Source organism: Onychostoma macrolepis, chromosome 03, assembly GCF_012432095.1.
Source record: "Onychostoma macrolepis isolate SWU-2019 chromosome 03, ASM1243209v1, whole genome shotgun sequence".
NCBI lineage: Eukaryota > Metazoa > Chordata > Actinopteri > Cypriniformes > Cyprinidae > Onychostoma > Onychostoma macrolepis.
Genome location: NC_081157.1, coordinates 13,405,669 through 13,428,236, shown reverse-complemented (window position 1 = coordinate 13,428,236; position 22,568 = coordinate 13,405,669). Strand labels below are relative to the sequence as shown.

The following is a 22,568-nucleotide window of genomic DNA, read 5'->3' as shown; positions in this document are numbered from 1 at the left end:
GAGCCGCTGAAGACGCAGAGGATTAACGTTACTTTCGCTTTGAAGGGAATGCGCCGATCCCCGATCTGCCTAAATGCATCTATGTTCGCCCGGATCATTCGTGATCCAGCTTTATCTACAGAAGTGAGTATAAGGTTTTTTTTATGAATCTTTGCAAATCGCCTTTACTAATAATGTGCTAGTTAGCCAGTTTCGCAGCTGAAGTAAACAGTATTGCACATCACTCCATGGAAGAGAGGGGCGGAGTCAGCAGAGCTCATTTACATTTAAAGCAACATGGACTAGAATGGCTTACTAAAAACAGAGCTGATTTTGACAGGGTAAAAAAGGTGTTTTTTACACTACCATTGAGAAATTTTAACCAAAGTATGTTATAGACTTTTCATTAAGACCCTAAAGAATCATATCAACTTGTGGAAAATGGGCATCCGATGACCGCTTTAAAGGACCAACCCCAAAAAAAATTGGTCGTTTTAGAGAGAATGAGGGTTGAAAATAAGCTTTCAATCGTTTTTCCAGTTTTTTTAATTTGTTATTTTGCAAAAAAACTTTATTGATATTATAAGTAAACCTCAAGGAACATAAAATAATTTTAAAAAATCCATGTCATGACCCCTTTAAAACTCCAATAATCACAGAAACATGACATCCCTAAACTACAATATATTCAGTATACAGTACAGAGAAACATAATTTCATAATGAATATAAAGTCACTGGTCTATGAAATTGTATGTAGGAAACATTTTACATTTAAATAAACAATGCAAAAATAGTAAGTCCTTTCAGTTCTGATATTAATGTTACTGCTGTTCCTCCTGCTCCTGCTTATGCAGTTACTATTGCTAATCTAATCAAGGACTGTGTTTACATGCACACTCATAATGTGATTATAATGAATTTCAGCAATATTGCAATTTAACTTTACCTAATGTAATACTTTAAGCTCATAATCGCATTAACCATAATTGCATAATTGCAAAACTATGCGGCTTATACCAATTATAATTTTAATTTTTAACGGGCATGTAAACACCTTAATCACATTACATATTACTGCTCTGACCAAAGTGTGCATGTGCTCAGACATACAGCTATACTGTTTGTTGTTCACACAATTTTGTGAATAAACTCCTTGACATTATTCCCAAGCAGGTTCAGCTCTACGGGAGTCAAGCGAAAGCAAGAGCACTCTCAGTGGAAGCTGTAAAAATCTGATTGGCAAAACAGTCTGGCAAATGATCCAGTGAGCACAAAGAGCTTCAAAGAGTTATGTTTACAACACGTTTTGCAACATTTAGCGATGTAGTCAATCAGACATATATGTTGATTTCTTATACACAACAGCCAATCAGAGGCAATTGCTCAAAAACGCTGGAGTTTTTGTTCAGTGCTGAGTTAAGCAAGCTTGCAGATCCTCATTATCACAAAGCATAGACAATAATAGATTCATTGTGAGGTATAGATAGATTCATAATTATAAGAGAACTTTGAGAGTGTATGATATTGCGATATTCACTGCAGTACCTAATCTATAGACATGTATTGCATTTGATGTAAGTGGACAGTGGGCAGTAACTCGCCTGCTGTATGTGAGTTCATCATTTGTGCTGTAGGTATGCGAATACTGGTGAAAAACAACCACACTTCTTAGTGAATAACCATAAATGAAAATTGCATGTAAACAGGAGTGAAGTGGTTTACTTGGGTTCATGTACATCTTAATGTGTTTGTTAATGTCTTTAATTATTGGAAATAACTGCATTATTGGTGCACATGTAAACGTAGTGAATATGGCTATATTTCCTGCTGCTGGTATTAATGTTGCTTCATCTGTAGATCTCCCTGTTGCTGCTTCTGTTCCTTTAGCTGTTCTTCCTGATGCTCCTCCTGCTATTGCACCTTTTTTATATACTGTAGGAGCTTCTTTTCCAGCTGCTGCTTTTCTTGTTGCTTCTGTTGGAAATCCTTTTCCAGCTCCTGAGTCTCTTGCTCATTCTTTTGGAGTTCCTTTTTCAGATTCTCCTTGTCCTGTTTCTTCTGCTTGAGCTCCTTTATTATCTTATGCTTCTCCTGTTTTATCTGAAGCAGCTCCTTTTTTAGCTCCAACTCCACCTGTTCCTTATCTATCAGCTTCTTTTTTAGCTGATGCTTCTCCTGTTCCTTCTGTAGCAGCTCCTTTTTTAGCTGTAACTCCTCTTGTTCCTTCTGTTGTAGCTGCTTATTTAGCTGATGCTTCTGTTCTTTCTGTTGGAGCTCCTCTTCTAGCTGCAGCTGCTCCTGTTCTGACTGTATTTCATTTTTCAGCCATACCTCTTCCTGTTCCTTCTGTGGGAGCTCATTTCTCAGCTGCTTCTCATCCTGTGCCTTTTGTAAGAGTTCATTTTTCAGTTGACTTTCCCTTTCCTTCAGTAGGAGCTCATTTCTCAGCTGCTCTTGTTCCTTCTCTTCTATCTTGTTTTTCAGGTTCTTCTCATCCTCTACCTTTCGCGAGAGCTCATTTCTCAGCTGATTCTCCATTTGTTCATTCTCTTGTATCTTTTTTTTCAGGACTTTCTCATGCTCTATTTTTTGTGAGAGCTCATTTCTCAGCTGATTCTCCTCTCGTTCATTCTGTTCTATCTTGCTTGTCAGGTCCTTCTCATTCTCTACCTTTAGTGAGAGCTTATTTCTCACCTGCTGCATCTCCTTTTCCATTAGTAGAATGTCATTTTTCAGTTTGTCTTCCTCCTTTTGAAGCCTATTGTTCCACTGCTGTGTTCCTAGAAAAATAACTCCTATCACTATGATAATGCTCAAAATATGTGTAACGTTTAGCAGCTTCATTCTGTCTTTCCCTGTAATCTCTGTCTGGATTGTTCTAAACATCTCAGGAGTGTAATGTCTCATTCCATTTGCTCTCCTCAATACATTAATCTTTTGCAGCAGTTCTGTGATCTGATGTCGATGGTTTCTATCTTCATTGTTGAATGAGTGATATCTGCCACCACAACTATCCACTATTTTTGGTAAATAGTGGCTTTCCCTGATGTACGCCTCCAAAGATTTACCCCTCAGCAGATCAGTGTGAGTAAACAGAATGATGGTACGAAGCAAAGCCTCTTTTCCAAAGTTCTCCTGAATCCATTGCACTGAGTTCCTCTCCTCTTCTGTGAATCTCACTCCCAGTTTGATCACCAGCAGGAACACATGAGGACCAGGAGAAGACATCTCTACACACCTCTCTATTTCTGCCTTCACTTGCTCTTTTGTGATAGATGCATTGAACAGTCCTGGAGTATCAAATACAACAATGTTTTTCCCATCCACATATCCTTTCTGTTTCTCACATATTTCACTGGTCTCTTTAAATGCATTTTTTCCCAGGATGGTGTTTCCTGTTGTACTTTTTCCTGCTCCAGTTTTACCCAGGAGAATAATCCTCAGATCACCTTCTGACCAAAAAAAAAAAAAAAAAAAAGATATATAAAAGTAATAATATGTTAAAACCTGACACAAACATACAGACAAAATGTAAACACACACACAAAAGGTTATGATTAAAAAGGCTAAGTGGTGTAAATATATACAAATCCACAAATCCTCATAAAAAAAGTAATTTTGTCTAAAAACAACTAGGGAATTTACAAGCCTTTTATATAGATCTATACATGAATATAGAGTGTTTCTTTACTCCCATCAGAGGGCACTAATCTACCTTAAAAAATCAGATTAAAGGCCTCATCTCAGATTTAACTTGAAATATTGCATTAATAGAGAAAAAAAATATTTTCAATGGTAAAAATATATTATTTCATAAATATTCATTAGTACCATACAATTATCTCAAACTACAAAAGAAAAAGGATGAGACTTGATAATTACTTTCATTAATAAATCATTAACATTCATTATATAATGCTTAATGGATCATTACATAATATAAGAAAAATGAGATGATGTGCTTGTTAATGTGTACTAGCAAACTTATTAAACCTAATGATCAACAGATAATGATTTCATGTGAAATAAAATGCATCAAATACATCATGTAATACAAATGTCATTAAACATTCATTCATATGATCATGCACTTGTAAATCTACAAATGATCTACAATTATACAAATGATAAATCTACAAATGATAAATCTACAAATGATCTACAATTATATAATGGTTAAAACTTATGTTAATGCACAAAACGTTTGCTGCTTATTGAGGTGTAATATGGGTAAGGTTTGGTGGTACGGGTAAGTTTAAGGGTTGGTTAGGGGGTTAACAGTGTAGAGGGGTCAGTTTCATTACTATAAGAGAACATGGTTTAATCTGTTTATATTTCATTGTTCTGATAAATGAACAAGTATTTTCTCATGCTGATGTATGATTCAAGGAATATTCTTCTTAATGATATTGATTAAGAAATTATTCAGAATTAATTAATATACCAATGCAAGTGTTGAGGCAAAATAAATAAATAAAACATGTTGGATACTGCAAAAACATGAACAAATGATTAATACATGATTTGTAAAGATGTGTAAATAGGGTGAATTCAGATCATTTGGGACACATTCTACCATCAAGATGACCAATCATAAAGGTAATGATTAGTAAATGTTTTTACTCATTTACAAATAATAAATAGTTTCAACTTTAGATTGGGTGCTGCAAAAACTTTAACAAATAATTAATACATTTGTTAAGATGTGTAAATAGTAGATGTCTACACAACAAACGCAAACCAAATATGTGACCTTTACTGACTGTGATTATGAGTTAATGAATAATGTTAACATGAACAGTTCAGTGAATAGTGAAGTGCTTGATTACTAAATGTGACCCTGGACCACAAAACCAGTGTCAATAAGTGTCAATTTTTCAAAATTGAGATTTATACATCATCTGAAAGCTGAATAAATAAGCTTTCCATTGATGTATGGTTAGGTTAGGATAGGACAGTATTTGGCTGAGATACAACTATTTGAAAATCTAGAGTCTGAGGAGTCTGAGTTCTTAGCAGTGCATATTACTAATCAAAAATTAAGTTTTGATATATTTACAGTAGGAAACTTACAAAATATCTTCATGGAACATGATCTTTACTTAATGTCCTAATGATTTTTGGCATAAAAGAAAAATCAATAATTTTGACCCATACAATGTATTTTTGGCTATTGCTACAAATATACCCCAGCGACTTAAGACTGGTTTTGTGATCCTGGGTCACAAATAAGCTATTTTTTTCTAGTATAAGTATAAAAGGTGTGTCCGTTTAGGAAGGTGCGCGCACAGTCAGTGGAGGCTTGCGGAGCCGGGCGAGAGTATAAATCCCGCTGTAGTCTTCTCTCATCACCTTCCTGTCTTCTGCTTCATCTTCTGGTTGCCAAGTCCCAGTGCTGGAGCATCTGTGCATAGCAGGCCATAACTACAGCCATGTCTTCACTTTCCATCTTAGGGAAAACTCTCCCTGAGTCAGAATAACATCTTTGGAGTTCATCACACTTCAAACCCAGAGGAACATGATCGCAATTCCAATTACACCAAACCTTCAAACCATCAAGACTTTCATCTGAGACTGCATCTGGATGCTCATTCAATGACCAAGGCAATGCATGTATCATACATTTAACTAAACGAAACAGAGATTTAGTATAAGCTGTAGACACCATTGCAAAACAGCGCTGATGTTTCACTCAGGTGGTAAACTGACTCATTTTCTGTAGCTGCATTCTCTGGTTTCTCTAATGGTTTCATTCATTCAGTCTCTCATCTCGGGCCTGTTCGTGCAGAACAGTTGTGCCTTTACATCGTACACCCGTTGTGAGCTTTTGGATATCGGTTTGCGAATTTCCGACATTTTTATGGACAATCTTGACTCCTTCCTGAGATCGCTAGGACACCGAGGCTATGCACCCTACCGGCCGGGCGGAAATGCTCGCAGGCGGCGTCGAGATCGTAAACAAAGGCGGGGGAAGCGCGGAGGACTAAGAGCTAAGCTAAGGCTAACACCACACCGGCTCTCTTTACCCAGCATTTTCCTTGCCAATGTACGGTCGCTAGTGAACAAAATGGAGGAGATTCGACTCAGCATCACACACAGCAAGAAACTTTTGAACTGTAACGTCCTAATCTTCACGGAAACCTGGTTAAACAGCGGAATACGGACACCGCTATTGAGCTAGCGGACGCCACACACTCGGGCGGATAGAACATTAGATGGCTCCGGTAAGACCAGAGGTGGTGGATTGTGCATTTACATTAACAAAGCTTGGTGCACAAACTCTGCTATTGTTGGGAGTCATTGTTCAGCTAACCTTGAGTTTCTCATGGTTAAATGTAGACCGTTTATCTACCGCGGAGTTCACTTCCACCATTATAACTGCAGCCTATATTCCCCGGATGCTAATGCCAAGCTTGCTATGAAAGAACTTCACGCAGCCATCAGTAAACAACAGACTGATCACCGGGCGGCTTTTATTGTTGCAGGTGACTTTAATCACTCAAACTTAAAGTCAGTGCTACCCAAGTTTCACCAGCATGTTTCCTGTCACACCAGAGGAAACAAAACCTTAGACCATGTTTACACAAACATGGCTGGAGCTTACGTTGCGACACCCCTCCCCACCTGGGACAGTCAGATCACCTTTCTTTGTTCCTCACCCCAAATATGCACCCCTCATCAACCGTGTGAAGCCATCAGTGAAGACCATCAAGGTGTGGCCTCCGGGGGCAGATTCCACACTCCAGGAAAGGTTTCTACACACAGACTGGAGTATGTTTGCTTCTCAAGTCACCAGTGGCGCTCACACAGACATTGACTCTTACACCTCCTCTGTATTGGATCATATCAATATCACCATTGACAGTGTTACAACCCAGAAACAGATCACCACATATCCAAATCAGAAGCCTTGGATGAACAAGGAAGTGCGACTCCTGTTGAAGTCACGCAACACTGCCTTCAGATCAGGAGATGCACAAGCCTACAGCACATCCAGAGCAAACCTGAAGAGGGGCATCAAAAAGGCCAAGCACTGCTACAAGCTAAAGATAGAGGGACACTTTTCCAACTCTGACCCTCGACGCATGTGGCCGGGCATTCAGGCCATCAGTGACTACAAACCCACCCACTCCACCCCCGCAGCCACTGATGTCAACTTCCTGAACGAGCTAAATTACTTTTATGCTCGCTTTGAAAGAGACAACAGAGAAACTGCCACCAAGCTCAATCCCTCAACTGACCACCCACCAATCATACTCTCCTCCACAGATGTCTGCAAGGCACTGAGCCGGATCAGCGCGCACAAGGCTGCTGGACCAGACAACATCCCTGGTCGTGTTCTCAGGGCATGTGCGGAGCAGCTCGCTGGGGTTTTACAGACATTTTCAATCTGTCTCTTGCCCAAGCAGCCGTACCAACATGCTTTAAATGCACTTCCATTGTGCCAGTGCCAAAACACTCTAGTCCGAGGTGCCCTAATGACTACCGCCCTGTAGCACTCACACCCATCGTTATGAAGTGCTTTGGCTGGTCCTGGAACACCTAAAGACTCTCTACCATCCACATTGGACTCACACCAGTTTGCCTACCGTAGCAATAGGAGCACAGAGGATGCAGTTCCATGGCACTGCACTCTGTGCTCACTCACCTGGACAATAAGAACACTTATGCACGTATGCTGTTTGTTGACTTCAGCTTAGCATTCAACACTGTCATCCCAACCTCAATGTGCAACTGGATTTTGGACTTCCTGACCAACAGACCCCAGAATGTTCGATCAGGATTCACCTGCTCCACATCCATCACACTTAACACTGGTGTACCACAAGGCTGTGTGCTAAGCCCGTTTCTCTACTCCCTCTTCACCTCCGACTGCAAGCCTGTGTATGGATCTAATTCCATCGTCAAGTTTGCAGACGACACCACGGTGATTGGCCTCATCAGTAACAACGATGAGACTGCCTATAGGGAGGAGATCCAGCACCTGGCCACATGGTGCACTGAAAATAACCTGCTCCTCAACACCACCAAAACGAAGGAGCTCATCGTGGACTTCAGGAACTTCAACTTCAACTTCAACTTTTATTTATTTGTATAGCACATTTTAACGCAATTTTATTGCCCAAAGTGCTTCACAATTTAAAGAAAGCATATACAAAGATTAAAACAATGACATCTAACATAATTAATAAGAATAAACCACTTGATGAACCAACCCACATTTGACAAATACCCTTTATCGGATGTTGATCCTCTACGAAAGATCTCTATGAAGGTCTTTTCTCTACGAAAGCTAATGTAATAAGATGAGTTTTCAACTGAGACTTAAAAACTTCTAAGGATGGAGCCTGGCGAATATAAAGTGGAAGACTATTCCACAATTTGGGAGCCACAACCATAAATGCTCTATCACCTTTAGACTTTTTTTTAGAACGAGGAACTGCCAGTAACAGTTTATCTGCTGATCTCAGTGTCCTAGCTGATGTGTGATACTCTAAAAGATTAGTGATATAACTTGGGGACATGTTATGAAGTGCTTTAAAAACCATCAATAAAATCTTAAAATCGATCCTGTACTGAACTGGTAGCCAATGGAGAGAGGATAATATTGGAGTAATATGATCTCTTTTCTTTGTGCCTGTCAAAAGCCTGGCTGCAGCATTCTGTACAATTTGCAGACGAGATAGTTGTCGCTGACAGATCCCAACATAGAGAGAATTGCAATAGTCCAATCTTGAGGTAATAAATGCATGGACAACGGTCTCTAAATCTTTAAAACTAAGAATCGGTTTTAACCTGGAAACTACTTTTTACTACCGATTTTATCTGATTGTCAAAGCTAAGAGTTGAGTCGATTATGACACCCAGGTTTCTTACACTGTTTTTTACAATTATTTCTAAAGGAGCAATAGTACTAGAAATCATCTCTTTAGATTTTGGTTGACCAAAAATAATTAATTCTGATTTCTTTTCATTTAGCTGAAGAAAATTTTTAGACAACCAAATTTTAACTTCTTCCAGACAAAGTATTAGGGACTGTAGCGAGTGCTCGTTCCCAACTTTATGTGGTAGATATATCTGAGTGTCATCGGCATACATATGATATGAAATGTCGTAGCGATGACATATAGATCCAAGTGGGCACATGTACAATGAAAATAATGTAGGGCCCAGAATAGAACCTTGAGGAAGACCATATTTTAAAGGAGCCACAGAAGATGAAGTATTTGCGAAGTTAACAAAAAATGTTCTATCATGCAAATATGATTGAAACCATTTTAAAGCTGTTCCTTTGATGCCTACATCACACTCCAAACGTTTTAAAAGGATCGAGTGATCAACAGTGTCGAATGCGGCACTGAGATCCAGCATAATTAAAACAACCCCCAACCCAGAGTCAACTGCCATCAGTAAATCGTTCACAACTTTTAGCAAAGCGGTCTCTGTACTATGACCAGCTCTAAATCCAGATTGGAATTTATCCAGAATATCATTTTCAGTTAAAAAAGGAGTAATTTGAGAAAGAACAACCTTTTCTAAAACTTTAGATAAACATGGTAATTTAGAAATTGGGCGGAAATTATTCAGCTCTGTAGGGTCAAGGCCTGATTTTTTAAGTAAGGGAGAGACCACTGCTTGCTTGAGACAGGGTGGAACAACACCATTAATTAAAGAGCTATTCACAATAGATAATATACAAGGACCCATAATTTCGAGCAGATCCTTTAAAAAAAAAGGAGGAATGGGATCTAAAGGAGTATGTGACAGTTTCATATGTTTAACAATGCCCTCCAGAGCTGGAAGAGACAAGATCAAAGCAATCAAATATACAAGAACTTGGCATAGAGACTGCTAGAACACTGTGAGAGGATACAATATCTTCTCTGATTGACTCAATCTTTCTTATAAAAAAGTGCAAAAAATCCTCACAGGTATGTGAAATTGAGTCAATAGGGGATCCTATAACTGGGTTTAGCACAGTGTTTATTGTGCTAAACAAAGCTCTAGGACAGTGAGCAGTTTACTAATTAAATCAGAAAAGTATTTTGTTCTAGCAGCTTTAACTGCATACTGATATTTATTAAGAGATTCCTGTAACATTGCAAAGGAAATTTGTAATTTGTCTCTCTTCCATCTACGTTCTGCTTTTCTGCATGCTTGTCTGAGAGCTCGTGTTTCATTATTAAACCATGGCTGAACCAAGGACTTAGACTTTTTTAGTCTGATTGGAGCAACATCATTAATAATTTCCAGACATATAGAATTAAAAACAACAGTCAACTCCTCTGTGTGCAATGAGGGTCCAGAAGCCTCTATAATAGAGGAAACTGGGCTTTTAACATATGCTTCGGCAAACCGATTTGCTGTCAACTCATTTATAGGACGAAAATAACAATTAGCAGATTGGCTTTTAGATACAGAAGCAGGCAGATCAAAATTAAAAAAGACAGGTCTATGGTCAGATATATAGTTATCCTCTGTGACCACATCACTAATTGACAAGCCCATAGATAAAACCAGATCGAGAGTATGTCCATGCCTGTGTGTGACATCACAAACAAACTGTGTTAAATTAAAAGAATCGATGAGATCAGAGAACTGCTTTCCTAAAGAGTCAGATGGGCAACACACGTGGATATTAAAGTCCCCAATAATTAAAAGGTTATCAGTGGTCGAAACGATAGAAGAGATGAAGTCAGAAAAGTCCTGAATAAAGTCCTTATTATATTTAGGAGGACGATAGATAAGTGCACAATATACAGTGTAGGTCAGTTCTAATTTAATCAACTGTAATTCAAAAGTTGAATATTTCTCCACTGATACGAGGCTGCATTTAAATCTGTCCTTAAAGAGCGTGGCCACACCCCCACCTCGACCAGTGTCTCTGGGGGTATTTAAAACATTATAGTTCGCAGGCAACAGCTCGGCAAGAAAACAGGTATCCACAGGATCAAGCCAAGTTTCAGTTAGGAACAGGAAATCCAAATCCTTAGATGCCACAAAGTCGCGAAGTATGAATGTTTTGTTTCTCACTGACCTCACATTCAGAAGTGCAGCTTTAGCTCCAATGAGGTCCAAGGACTGTGATTGAGCTAATGCAGAATACTTTAGTGCCTTTAAATAACAATGAGCCGTCGGTCTACTCTGCCTGTGAGTCTTTAACAATGGAGGCCGAAGAATAGGTGCAGGCTGGTCAGGATACACCGGCAGGATCCACGTCTGAAGAAGCAAAGCGTCATTAGCCCGGTCCGCACGTGCATTCCTCGCATTCTTCGCCAACCATCCGCCGCGCTTTCCTCGTCTTTTGCGGCGCTTCTTTTTAAAGTAGAAGCCGCAATACTGACGACATATCTCCGGTGGTATGGACAACAGGTGCTTGGAGAGGTTAAGAGTTTGGCCAACATTTATAAAATAGCTATCCTCAAAGTTAACTAAAGCTTTAATTTCTAACAGTGTTGCTCGCTCATATCTCAGCACGGATGAGGCAACAAGCGGAACCAATAGCATTATAATCATAAAAACATAAACAAATTCTAAAATGCTCAAGACGCGACGGCTTGCCGTGCAACATGCAGGCGCCATCTGTCATCAAGCTTGAGAATACTCAAGGAGTCAAGAGGCACACACGACACCATCCGCATCAATGGAATGGCTGTTGAGCGTGTCTCCACTTTCAAGTTCCTGGGGATCCACATCTCGGCGGACATGTTGTGGAAAACCAACACCTCCAGCCTGGTCAAGAAGGCTCACCAGCGCCTCTTCTTTCTGAGGACACTGAGGAAGAATCAGCTCTCCTCGGCAATCCTGGTGAACTTCTATCGCTGCGCAATAGAAAGCATCCTGACCAACTGTGTCACAGTATGGTATGGGAGCTGCTCTGTTGCGGAGCGCAAGGCACTGCAGCGGGTGGTGAAAACTGCCCAGCGCATCACAGGGACTCCACTACCTGCCATCGAACACATCCAGAGGAAACGCTGTCTGCATCGAGCTCGCAGCATCCTTAAGGACTCCTCTCACCCAGCCCACAGACTGTTTTCTCTCCTGCCCTCCGGCAGGCGTTTCAGGTGCCTCCGGACCAGGACCAGCAGATTAAAGAACAGTTTCTTCCCCAGAGCTGTCTCTTTACTGAACTCTAACCCCCGTTGAGCCACTTCCTCATATATTGTTAACTCTTCTCTCCTACCTCACGTCGGCCTTATTTGCACTACTGAATGTAAATTTTTATTACAGTAACAACCGTTTACTTTTGTATCTTGCACTACCATACCTAATTTGGATTATGCTCATTTGCACTGCCGAATGTTGTTTACATTATCAATGTTTACATTAGCATTTTGCACCGTATGTCTAATTGTAATATGCAATCACTTCCACTGCACTTTTACACCTTGTTTATAGTAATAGCCATCTGTATATATATTATATTGATAGTACATATCACCTGTAAATTCTGTTTATAGTAATAGCCATCTGTATATTTATTCACTATACATATTCACCTGTAAATTCTGTTTATAGTAATAACCATCTTTCTATATATATTTATACATATATTCAGTACATATCCTTGTCCTGCACTTATTCAACCATTGTATATCCTGCACTTGCTGCTATTGCACTTCTGGTTAGACCTAAACTGCATTTCGTTGCCCTGTACCTGTACTTGTGTAATGACAATAAAGTTGAATCTAATCTAATCTAATCTATATATATATATATATATATATATATATATATATATATATATATCTTCTTCTTCTAGCCATTTAGTCCTGTCCGAATCTGTCCGAATCTTGGCTACTTCATAGGCCTGCATCCTCCACGACTTTTACCACTTCCTTGAGGACACTCATTTTCATGCCGGTGTCCATCTGGATGGTGTCCAACCAGCGTGTCTTTGGGCGGCCTTTCCTGCGTGTTCTGCTGACCAGTCCCAGCATGATAGATTTTTCCAATGATGAATCGGCTCGCATGACATGTCCTAAGAATGTTAACCGTTGCATGGTAATTTTGGCTTCAAGCAGCATATCTGGCTTGATTCAATTTAGGACTTCCACATTGGTGTTCATCGCCATCCAAAGAATTCGCAGCAGCCTTCTCCAACACCAAAGTTCGAACGCATCAATACAATATACAGTATATGAAGAGTTTGGTTCCAAAACGCTATAAATCCATTTTGATTAATTTGAGTAAAAATGTTTTCTTTACCAAGAAAATGGCAAGATGAAAACCACTATTTTCTGTTTCAAACTTTCACATAGCATCTTTAGGTTATAATAACATTAAAAATTCAAATCCAGATTTATATTTTCAAAGATTTATTATAAAAACTGGTTATTTTTCCCCAAAATGCAATAAATCCATGACATGTTTTTTTTTTTTTTTTTCTCATTAAAAAAACACAACTTGACCCCAAAGATCTAGTTAATTACAGACTGATCTCAAATCTCCCTTTTCTGTCAAAGATACTAGAAAATGTAGTATCCTCACAATTATATTCCTTCTTAGAGAAAAATGTTATCTGTGAGGAATTCCAGTCGGGATTTAGACCGTATCATAGTACTGAGACTGCTCTCATTAGAGTTACAAATTACCTGCTTCTATCATCTGATCGTGGTTGTCTCTCTTTATTAGTACTTCTGGATCTTAGCGCTGCGTTCGACACAATCGACCACAACAATCTTTTGAATAGACTAGAAAACTTTGTTGGCATTAGTGTAAGTGCCTTAGCATGGTTCAAATCGTACTTATCTGACCGCCATCAGTTCGTAGCAGTGAATGAAGAGGTATCATATCAATCACAAGTGCAGTATGGAGTACCTCAAGGCTCAGTACTACGGCCGTTACTTTTTTTTTACGCTTTACATGTTACCCTTGGGAGATATTATCAGGAGACATGGTGTTAGCTTTCACTGTTATGCTGATGATACTCAGCTCTATATTTCTTCGCGGCCCGGTGAAACACACCAAATTGAGAAACTAACGGAATGCATAGTCGATATAAAAAACTGGATGACGAGTAATTTCTTACTGCTAAATTCTGAAAAAACAGAGGTGTTAATTATCGGACCTAAAAACCCCACATGTAATAACCTAGAACACTATCTAACACTTGACGGCTGCTCTGTCAATTCTTTTTCATCAGTCAGGAACCTAGGTGTGCTATTTGATGGCTTTCAAATGAAAGATTGCTATGTTTCTAGCATCTGTAAAACTGTGTTTTTCCATCTCAAAAACATCTAAATTGCAACCTATGCTCTCAACGTCAAATGCAGAAATACTAATTCATGCGTTTATGACCTCGGGAGGCAGACACACTCTGTCAGTTTAAATCTAGATTAAAGACCCATCTCTTTAGCCTGGCTTACACATAACACACTAATACGCGTCTATTATTCAAATCCGTTAAAGGATTGTTAGGCTGCATTAATTAGATCAACCGGAACCGGGAACACTCCCCATAACACACGATGTACTCGTTACATCGTAAGTAGAATGGCATCTACGCTAATATTTGTCTGTTTCTCAGTCCGTATCCGATCAGACGGTGGATCAGCACCAAGAGATGATGTCTGCAGCCCTGATAGTCAGCGGAGAGCCCCTGAGGCATACATTTAAATGATAATAAACAAACATATATATATTATAAAAATACACCAAGAAACAATAAATGCATTAAACTATTGTGACAAAGTGACCTGTCCCTGTCGGTTAGCGCAGCACATACACACTGCATCTTACCTCACTCCTCCTCTGTAATTCCCTGCTGAGGCGATGTGGGTGCACACGCACGCCATTAGCATACTGGTTTCACATACACGCAAACATATCCTCTCCATCCCCGACAGTGATCCACGCTGCGCATAACCACACACACACATACATATATTTTGGAGTTATTTTTCGTTTTCTTTTGGTTTTGTTTTGTGTTGTAAACTTACCTGTGTTCAGTGTTTGTTTGTGTCTGTGTAGTCGGTCTTTCGCGTTGCTCTCCTTCTATCGGCCGGCTAACCTGAGCGCCACCCAGTGGCCTGGCTATGTAGTGCCAGAGTTTGTGGCGCTGGTGTGAAGCAACCGGAAGCCGACTCGTCCATTGTTTGTCTTAAAGGGGAAGTAGGAAATGTTGCGTTGTTGTTGCAATCTGTTTATTTCTGTTATTTTTGTATATATTCTTTTATTTAACATCTGAAAACATGCAGTGACTGATTCTGGCCTGACTAATGGTTTTCAACACGGCTGGTGAAAGGTCTCTAAATTCCTCCTGGTCGCGTCCAGGGACCAAACATGAAGGTTCCAGATATCCGGGAGCGGATGCCAAATTCGCCAAGGAGGAACTGATGCCATGAGCACGAGCTCTGAGAACCAGGTCCTGTTGGGCCAATAAGGGGCCACAAGCAGGAGCTGTTCTCTGTCTCCCCTGACTTTGCACAGTGTTTGTGTAATGAGGCTCACTAGGGGAAACGTATACTTGAGTAGGCCCCTGGGCCAGCTGTGAGCCAGTACATCGAAGGGAGCCTTGGTCAGGGAGTACCACAACTGGCAGTGGGTCGATTCCAACGAAGCAAACAGGTCCACTTGTGCCTGGCCGAACTGACTCCAAATCAGCTGAACCATCTTGGGGTGAAGCCTCCACTCACCTCTGAGCAAGACCTGTTGTGAGAGGAGATCGCTCAGGATATGAGTGGCATGCAGAGACCTGAGTCTGTGCTGGCTCCAAAGTAAGAGATGGTGGGCGAGTTGTGACATGTGATGGGAGCGAACACCATCCCGGTGGTTGATGTATGCCATACATTTCGACCATTGCTGTGCTTGCCTTGGATCAATGGTCGAAACCTCCTCAAGGCCAAAAGCACTGTCAACAGCTCCAGGCAACTGATATGCCAATGCAGCCGAGGGCCTGTCCAGACCCCTGTGCCCCAGCCTGTCTTGGAAGCATCTGTTGTAACAACGATGCGTCTGGACACCAGTTCTAAGGGCAGTCCTGCTTGTAGAAAAGAGATGTCCTCCCATGGACTGAAGGTACGGTGACACAACGGTGCCAATCTCGGGAACGAAGCCAGTGCTGAAGCGGTCTCATATGCATCAGTCCCAGTGGCATGACCGCGGCTGAGGACGCCATATGCCTCAGGAGCCTTAGAAAGTTTTTGAGAGGGACCGCCGTTCTCTGCTTGAGAGCCCTCAAGTATTTCAGCATTTCAGCACCAACTTAGCACGATCCTGAGAGAGGCGTGCAGTCATCGTAAACGAGTCCAATTCTATACTAAGAAAATACATACTCTGCACAGGGCTAGGTGGTCGAGGACCATGTCCCTGTGTGCGCAAACCAGTTCTCGCGAGTGAGCTAGGATCAGCCAGTCGTCGAGGTAATTTAGAATGTGAATGCCCACTTTTCTGGGAGGGGCAAGGGCAGCCTCTACGATCTTCATAAAGACATGAGGAGACAGGGACAGCCTGAAGGTAAGAACTTTGTACTGATATGCCTGTCCTTCGAAGGCAAACCAAAGAAACGGCCTGTGCCTAGGTAGGATTAAAACATGAGTGTTCGCATCCTTCAGGTCTATTGCCACAAACTAATCCTGATCTCTGACACATGTTAATATGTGCTTGAGGGTTAACATTCTGAATGGAAACTTGTGAAGGACCTGGAGGGCCAAATAGGAGGGTCAAAAACACTGTGTGTGTGACCCAGAGAAGAAGGAAATTGCTCTTTTATTGACCAGGTGGTGGCTATCTGCCAGGTGGCAAACAGCCGTGGTGGAGCCGAATCCAGGCTGGCCAAATGGTCCCTCAGCACTCCTCGCAGGTGGCTGTCCTTGGCGACGAGCAGACGGGGGCTGCTGACTCGGGGGTGCAGAAGCCCAGGCACGAGCTCTCAAACTCATCCGGAAACTCAACCGGTAAACATGAAGCAAGGGAAGAACGGGAAGCTCGCGGGGATTGCTCCGGCGAAACTGATCCCACTTCCCCATACTCTTCCGTGGCGCACATCTCTGCAGCCTCGTACCCGTAGGTAGAAGGACCAGAGCGGCAAGCAGCTGCAGTGACTCGGGGTCTTTTGACAAAGAACTCGAGCCGCGAGCGCATTGTGCCAATGGAAAGTGCCTTGCAAGCGGGGCACGAACCATCCACAAGCGCTGCCTCTACGTGAGCACGGCCCAAACACTGAATACAACGCTCGTGCCGGTTGTCTTTCGAGACGTGCCAACCGCAACCAGAAACACACGGACGGAAAGGCATGATGTAACACACAACTCCACCCGTGTAGCTCTCAGAGAAACTGTACTCTTATAGAAGAAATTTGCTCTTTTAGAGATCACCGTTGAAGCATCCAGGGGTACTCTCACAACACTTATCTGTGTATGAGTACTGAGAGACCACTGACCGTACTTTAGATCCAACGACGAGAAATCGGGAGGTGAATGATCACAACTTCTCAGAGAGACACTGCATTCGGCTAAGAAAAACAGAACGAGTGAGCAGATGCTACTCTGGCCTATTTATACCCGGATGTCTGGGGCATGGCCAGCCATGCAAATTCTGCACACCCAATTTCATTGGCCTTTTCTCAAAGATGTCACAGGTGTTTGGGCTCCCAAGAGCGACACTCGACACAACGTCAAAGTGAACGACAGAAAGGGAACAATGGGTTTGTGATCAGAGAAGGAAGCATCATCAATGAATACATCATCTACAGAAGAACCATATGACATAATAAGGTCAAGTGTGTGACCAAGGACATGAGTTGCTTGATTTATATGTTGAGAAAAACCAAACGAGTCCAAGATATTATAAAACTCAGCAACCAAAGGACGCCCCGGGCAGCAAAGATGTACAGTATATTAAAATATTGTCATGAACTTTATCATTTCACATGTTAGCTGAGGCCCGTAGAGTCTGCGGTGTAGTTCTTGGGTTGTCTGCCACACACCTGAAGGCTCCAGACCAGCAAGCTGCCAAAACGTCTGCTTTTATAGACATGCTCACACTTGCTGATGATCAGTTAATCAAAGGCTTTTGATTAGCAGTGCCTGACTGCTACTAACCCTCTTAATTTCTGTCTTAATAGTAATAGGGTGTCCTAACTTTGTCACAAATGGTTTCTCTATTTTGGCTTTATTTTTGTTAAATAAATAATGGCACGGTGCAATATGCCATGTGTTGTTGTTCATCTGAGGTTTTATTTTCCAAATTGTAAGACCTGTCAAGGACCAGATTTTTTTTTATTATTATGTCCTAATACGGAAAACCATGGAATTCAAGAGGGTGTCCTAACTTTTCACATGACTGTATATATATATATATATATATATATATATATATATATATATATATATATATATATATATATATATATGAAGAGTTTGGTTCCAAAATGCGATAAATGCCATTTAAAAAAAAAAAATTGAGTTAACACCATAATCAGTATTTTATCTGGTTGGTATTGAAAAGGCATCCGATTTTTCTTCATCTACTTTGTACTTTGTGATCAACAAACAATCAAAAAGGGCTGCACGATAAATGGCATGTGATTTTCATGCGCATCTTGTCAGTAAAGCTGGTTTTGTGAGCAAATCTTTTAGCAAATCTCCATGACGTGCTTTCAGATGGAGCGGCATTTAATAGACAGAGCTGTAGTTCACTGACAAACTACGCAATATCGCATTCATAATCTCAGATGAATGGCATTCGATTATAAACGCGATATTGCGTAGCTTGTCAGTGTAAGTGTTTTTATTAATGCAATTAATGTTTTTGTTAATACAGCGTATAGCACTACTCAATTAAATTAATGTAACATGGAAAAGATGAATGCACGTTTGGAAGTTGAATGTAAGGGAAATGTCATTTTGGAATTTCTGTGGTCTAATGTGATGTTGTTCATGTTCTTGTTCTTGTTCATGATGAAATTTTCTTTTATTGTTGTAATTAATTTATAGAATTAACAAGATGACCCGTTGAATTCATTTTAGGAGCGATGACTGGTTGAATGGCTATTTTTAGTCCAGTGCCTGTATATAAGATTAGTATTGACCAAGTTCAGAGGCTGTCATATGTGTATCAACTTGCTTTGTTGTGTATTTTCAACAAGTTTCAATATGAAAAAATAACTTTTATATTAATTCAATGGAATGCATTTTGAAGAAAAAAAAGTGTCATGGATTTATTGCATTTTGGGGAAAAAAAATATCTCTTTTTATAATAAAACTTTGAAAATCAAAATCTGGATTTGAATTTTTAATGTTATTATAACCTAAAGATGGTATGTGAAAGTTTGAAACAGAAAATAGTGGTTTTCATCTTGCCACTTTCTTGGTAAAGAAAACTAATTTTTACTCAAATTAATCAAAATGGATTTATAGCATTTTGGAACCAATCTCTTCATATATATGTATATGTACAGTATCTCACAGAAGTGAGTACACCCCTCACATTTTTGTAAATATTTTATTATATCCTTTCATGTGACAACACTGAAGAAATGACACTTTGCTACAATGTAAACTAGTGAGTGCACAGCTTGTATAACAGTGTAAATTTGCTGTCCCCTCAAAATAACTCAACACACAGCCTTTAATGTCTAAACCGCTGGCCACAAAAGTGAGTACACCCCTAAGTGAAAATGTCCAAATTGGGCCCAAAGTGTCAATATTTTGTGTGGACACCATTATTTCTAGCACTGCCTTAACCCTTTTGGGCATGGAGTTCACCAGAGCTTCACAGGTTGCCACTGCAGTCCTGTTCCACTCCATGACGACATCACCTTGCGCTCCTCCACCTTCCATTTGAGGATGCCCCACAGATGCTCAATAGGGTTTAGGTCTGGAGACATGCTTGGCCAGTCCATCACCTTTACCCTCAGCTTCTTTAGCAAGGCAGTGGTCGTCTTGGAGGTGTGTTTGGGGTCGTTATCATGTTGGAATAATGCCCTGCGGCCCAGTCTCCGAAAGGAGGGGATCATGCTCTGCTTCAGTATGTCACAGTACATGTTGGCAGAGCTCCCCAGTGCCGACAGCAGTCATGCAGCCCCAGACCATGACACTCCCACCACCGTGCTTGACTGTAGGCAAGACACACTTGTCTTTGTACTCCTCGCCTGGTTGCCGCCACACACGCTTGACACCATCTGAACCAAATAAGTTTATCTTGGTCTCATCAGACCACAGGACATGGTTCCAGTAATCCATGTCCTTAGTCTGCTTGTCTTCAGCAAACTGTTTGCGGGCTTTCTTGTGCGTCATCTTTAGAAGAGGCTTCCTTCTGGGACGACAGCCATGCAGACCAATTTGATGCAGTGTGCGGCGTATGTCTGAGCACTGACAGGCTGACCCCCCACCCCTTCAACCTCTGCAGCAATGCTGACAGCACTTATACGTCTATTTCACAAACACAACCTCTGGATATGACGCTGAGCACGTGCACTCAACTTCTTTGGTCAACCATGGCGAGGCCTGTTCTGAGTGGAACCTGTCCTGTTAAACCGCTGTATGGTCTTGGCCACCATGCTGCAGCTCAGTTTCAGGGTCTTGGCAATCTTCTTATAGCCTACGCCATCTTTATGTAGAGTAACAATTATTTTTTTCAGATCCTCAGAGAGTTCTTTGCCATGAGGTGCCATGTTGAACTTCCAGTCACCAGTATGAGAGAGTGAGAGCGATAACACCAAATTTAACACACCTGCTCCCCATTAACACCTCAGACCTTGTAACGCTAACGAGTCACATGACACCGGGGAGAGAAAATGGCTAATTGGGCCCAATTTGGACATTTTCACTTAGGGGTGTACTCACTTTTGTGGCCAGCGGTTTAGACATTAATGGCTGTGTTTTGAGTTATTTTGAGGGGACAGCAAACTTACACTGTTATACAAGCTGTACACTCACTAATTTACATTGTAGCAAAGTGTCATTTCTTCAGTGTTGTCACATGAAAATATATAATAAAATATTTGCAAAAATTTGACTTCACATATTTGCATCTAAGTTGAGGGAAGAACATATTAGAATATGGAAAAACGGTGGCATTTTCCTTTAACATTGTTCTGTGTGAATCTGGAGTATTCTAAATAAATGGCCAAGTGCACAAGGTCATTTTCATAAAACACACCCAGACCATCTCCATAAAAGGGGTTTCCGCACACACTTTCATTGCAGCCTTTCTTCACTCTCATCAACTCTCATCATTACAGTTTAAAAGCTTGCACAAACAATCACGCATCATCAGCATTGTTCCATGAGGCTATGCAATCAAGAATGGATGACAAACAACGAACTCACAAAACTGCTGTAAGTTCTAATAATAACCATAAAGCGTTTTTCCTTTAGAGTGGATAGAGTGTGTGCTTCACTTCTAAACAGAGACACATATTTCATATTTTTCAATCCTGTAATAAAGAGGGGACACTTTCTGAATTACTTGCCATCTTTTATTCTATTGTTGTTTATTTTTTTTAAACTGAAAAGAGACAGACACGTGATGATACTTCACATGCTGATGATGTTTTATGCAGGCACCCTTTTATAGCATGCTGGCATGCTTGTGACGTCATGTGACTGCCATAGCCAAGAAAAATAAATAGAGTCAAATCCTGTACAGAAAATTAAAGGGACAGTTTGCAGTGAAAAACAATAGAGAAATAATAATGGATAAATAAAAGACACAAACAAACACTTTTTTTGAAAATATTAAAACAAATGCTTAATTAACTGAAATCCTAGTTAAATACGTCACTTGCGTTATTTGGATTACAGTGTAGTACAGTGTAGGGTTGCCAAAATAACCAAAATTAGGTCATTTTAAATCCAGCAGTTTTTTAGTGTCAGGTATATTACTGTTTTTGCATTTATTGTGGGCATTCATGCAAGTCAACAGACATTGCATTATGCTAAACATAAATTCGATGTATACATAATTTTCAACGCATGCATTGGCATTTATCTTGGACTTTCTATTATGAAATTAACCAAAAAGGATTGGACTGTTCTTAACACGTATGTACTTGTTCATTCTATTTCATTTCATCATTCAGCATTTCAGCAAAAGTCCTTGTTATTTTTCCCTTGTAGTGTCTTCTAGTTTTATAGAGACAAATTTCTCTTATCTGTATAATATCAAAAGTATTTAAAAGAAGTTTATACTGACCTTGACCTGAAGTCATTATCACTGTGTGGAAATTTTCTCTGCGTCGTTTTGCTCAGGTGTTCTCTAATGTCTTTCAGACAGAATGAAACTGCCAGAGCTTCTTGTTGTGATAGTGAAAATCCGTCACTGTGATCATGTGACTGCCTCTCACGGACCTCTCTAAGCTATCCAATTGAATTTTTACAAACACACACATGAAATAGGCAAAGTCTTATGAAAATTTTATGTAATCTTGGATGTTTAAAATCTCCAGGACTGGTGTTTTCCTTTGAATAAACAGAACTGTTTAGTCCTATAAAGGGATTTGTCTTGATATTTTGCTGCAGTTTAATCACTATAACTGTAATCTCAAACATTAAAGAATCCACTACTTACATATATCCACAACTTGAAATGATTACACAAAAAGGACAGCTTTGTAGTCTTTGTAATCTTAGTCTTTTTCAT

The 22,568-nt window shown here is 40.3% G+C and overlaps 1 protein-coding gene across 1 annotated transcript; it reads right to left on the bottom strand.

Moving 5' to 3' along the window:
* Positions 1 to 546: 546 nt before the first annotated feature.
* On the bottom strand, positions 547 to 22,185 carry LOC131537186 (GTPase IMAP family member 4-like). Its single transcript, XM_058770482.1, has 2 exons — positions 22,122 to 22,185; positions 547 to 3,433 (listed from the first exon to the last, which is right to left on the bottom strand). The coding sequence occupies exons 1-2, from the start codon at positions 22,135 to 22,137 to the stop codon at positions 1,893 to 1,895; spliced, it is 1,557 nt and encodes a 518-aa protein (XP_058626465.1). The 5' UTR covers positions 22,138 to 22,185; the 3' UTR covers positions 547 to 1,892.
* Between the last annotated feature and the right edge of the window lie 383 nt (positions 22,186 to 22,568).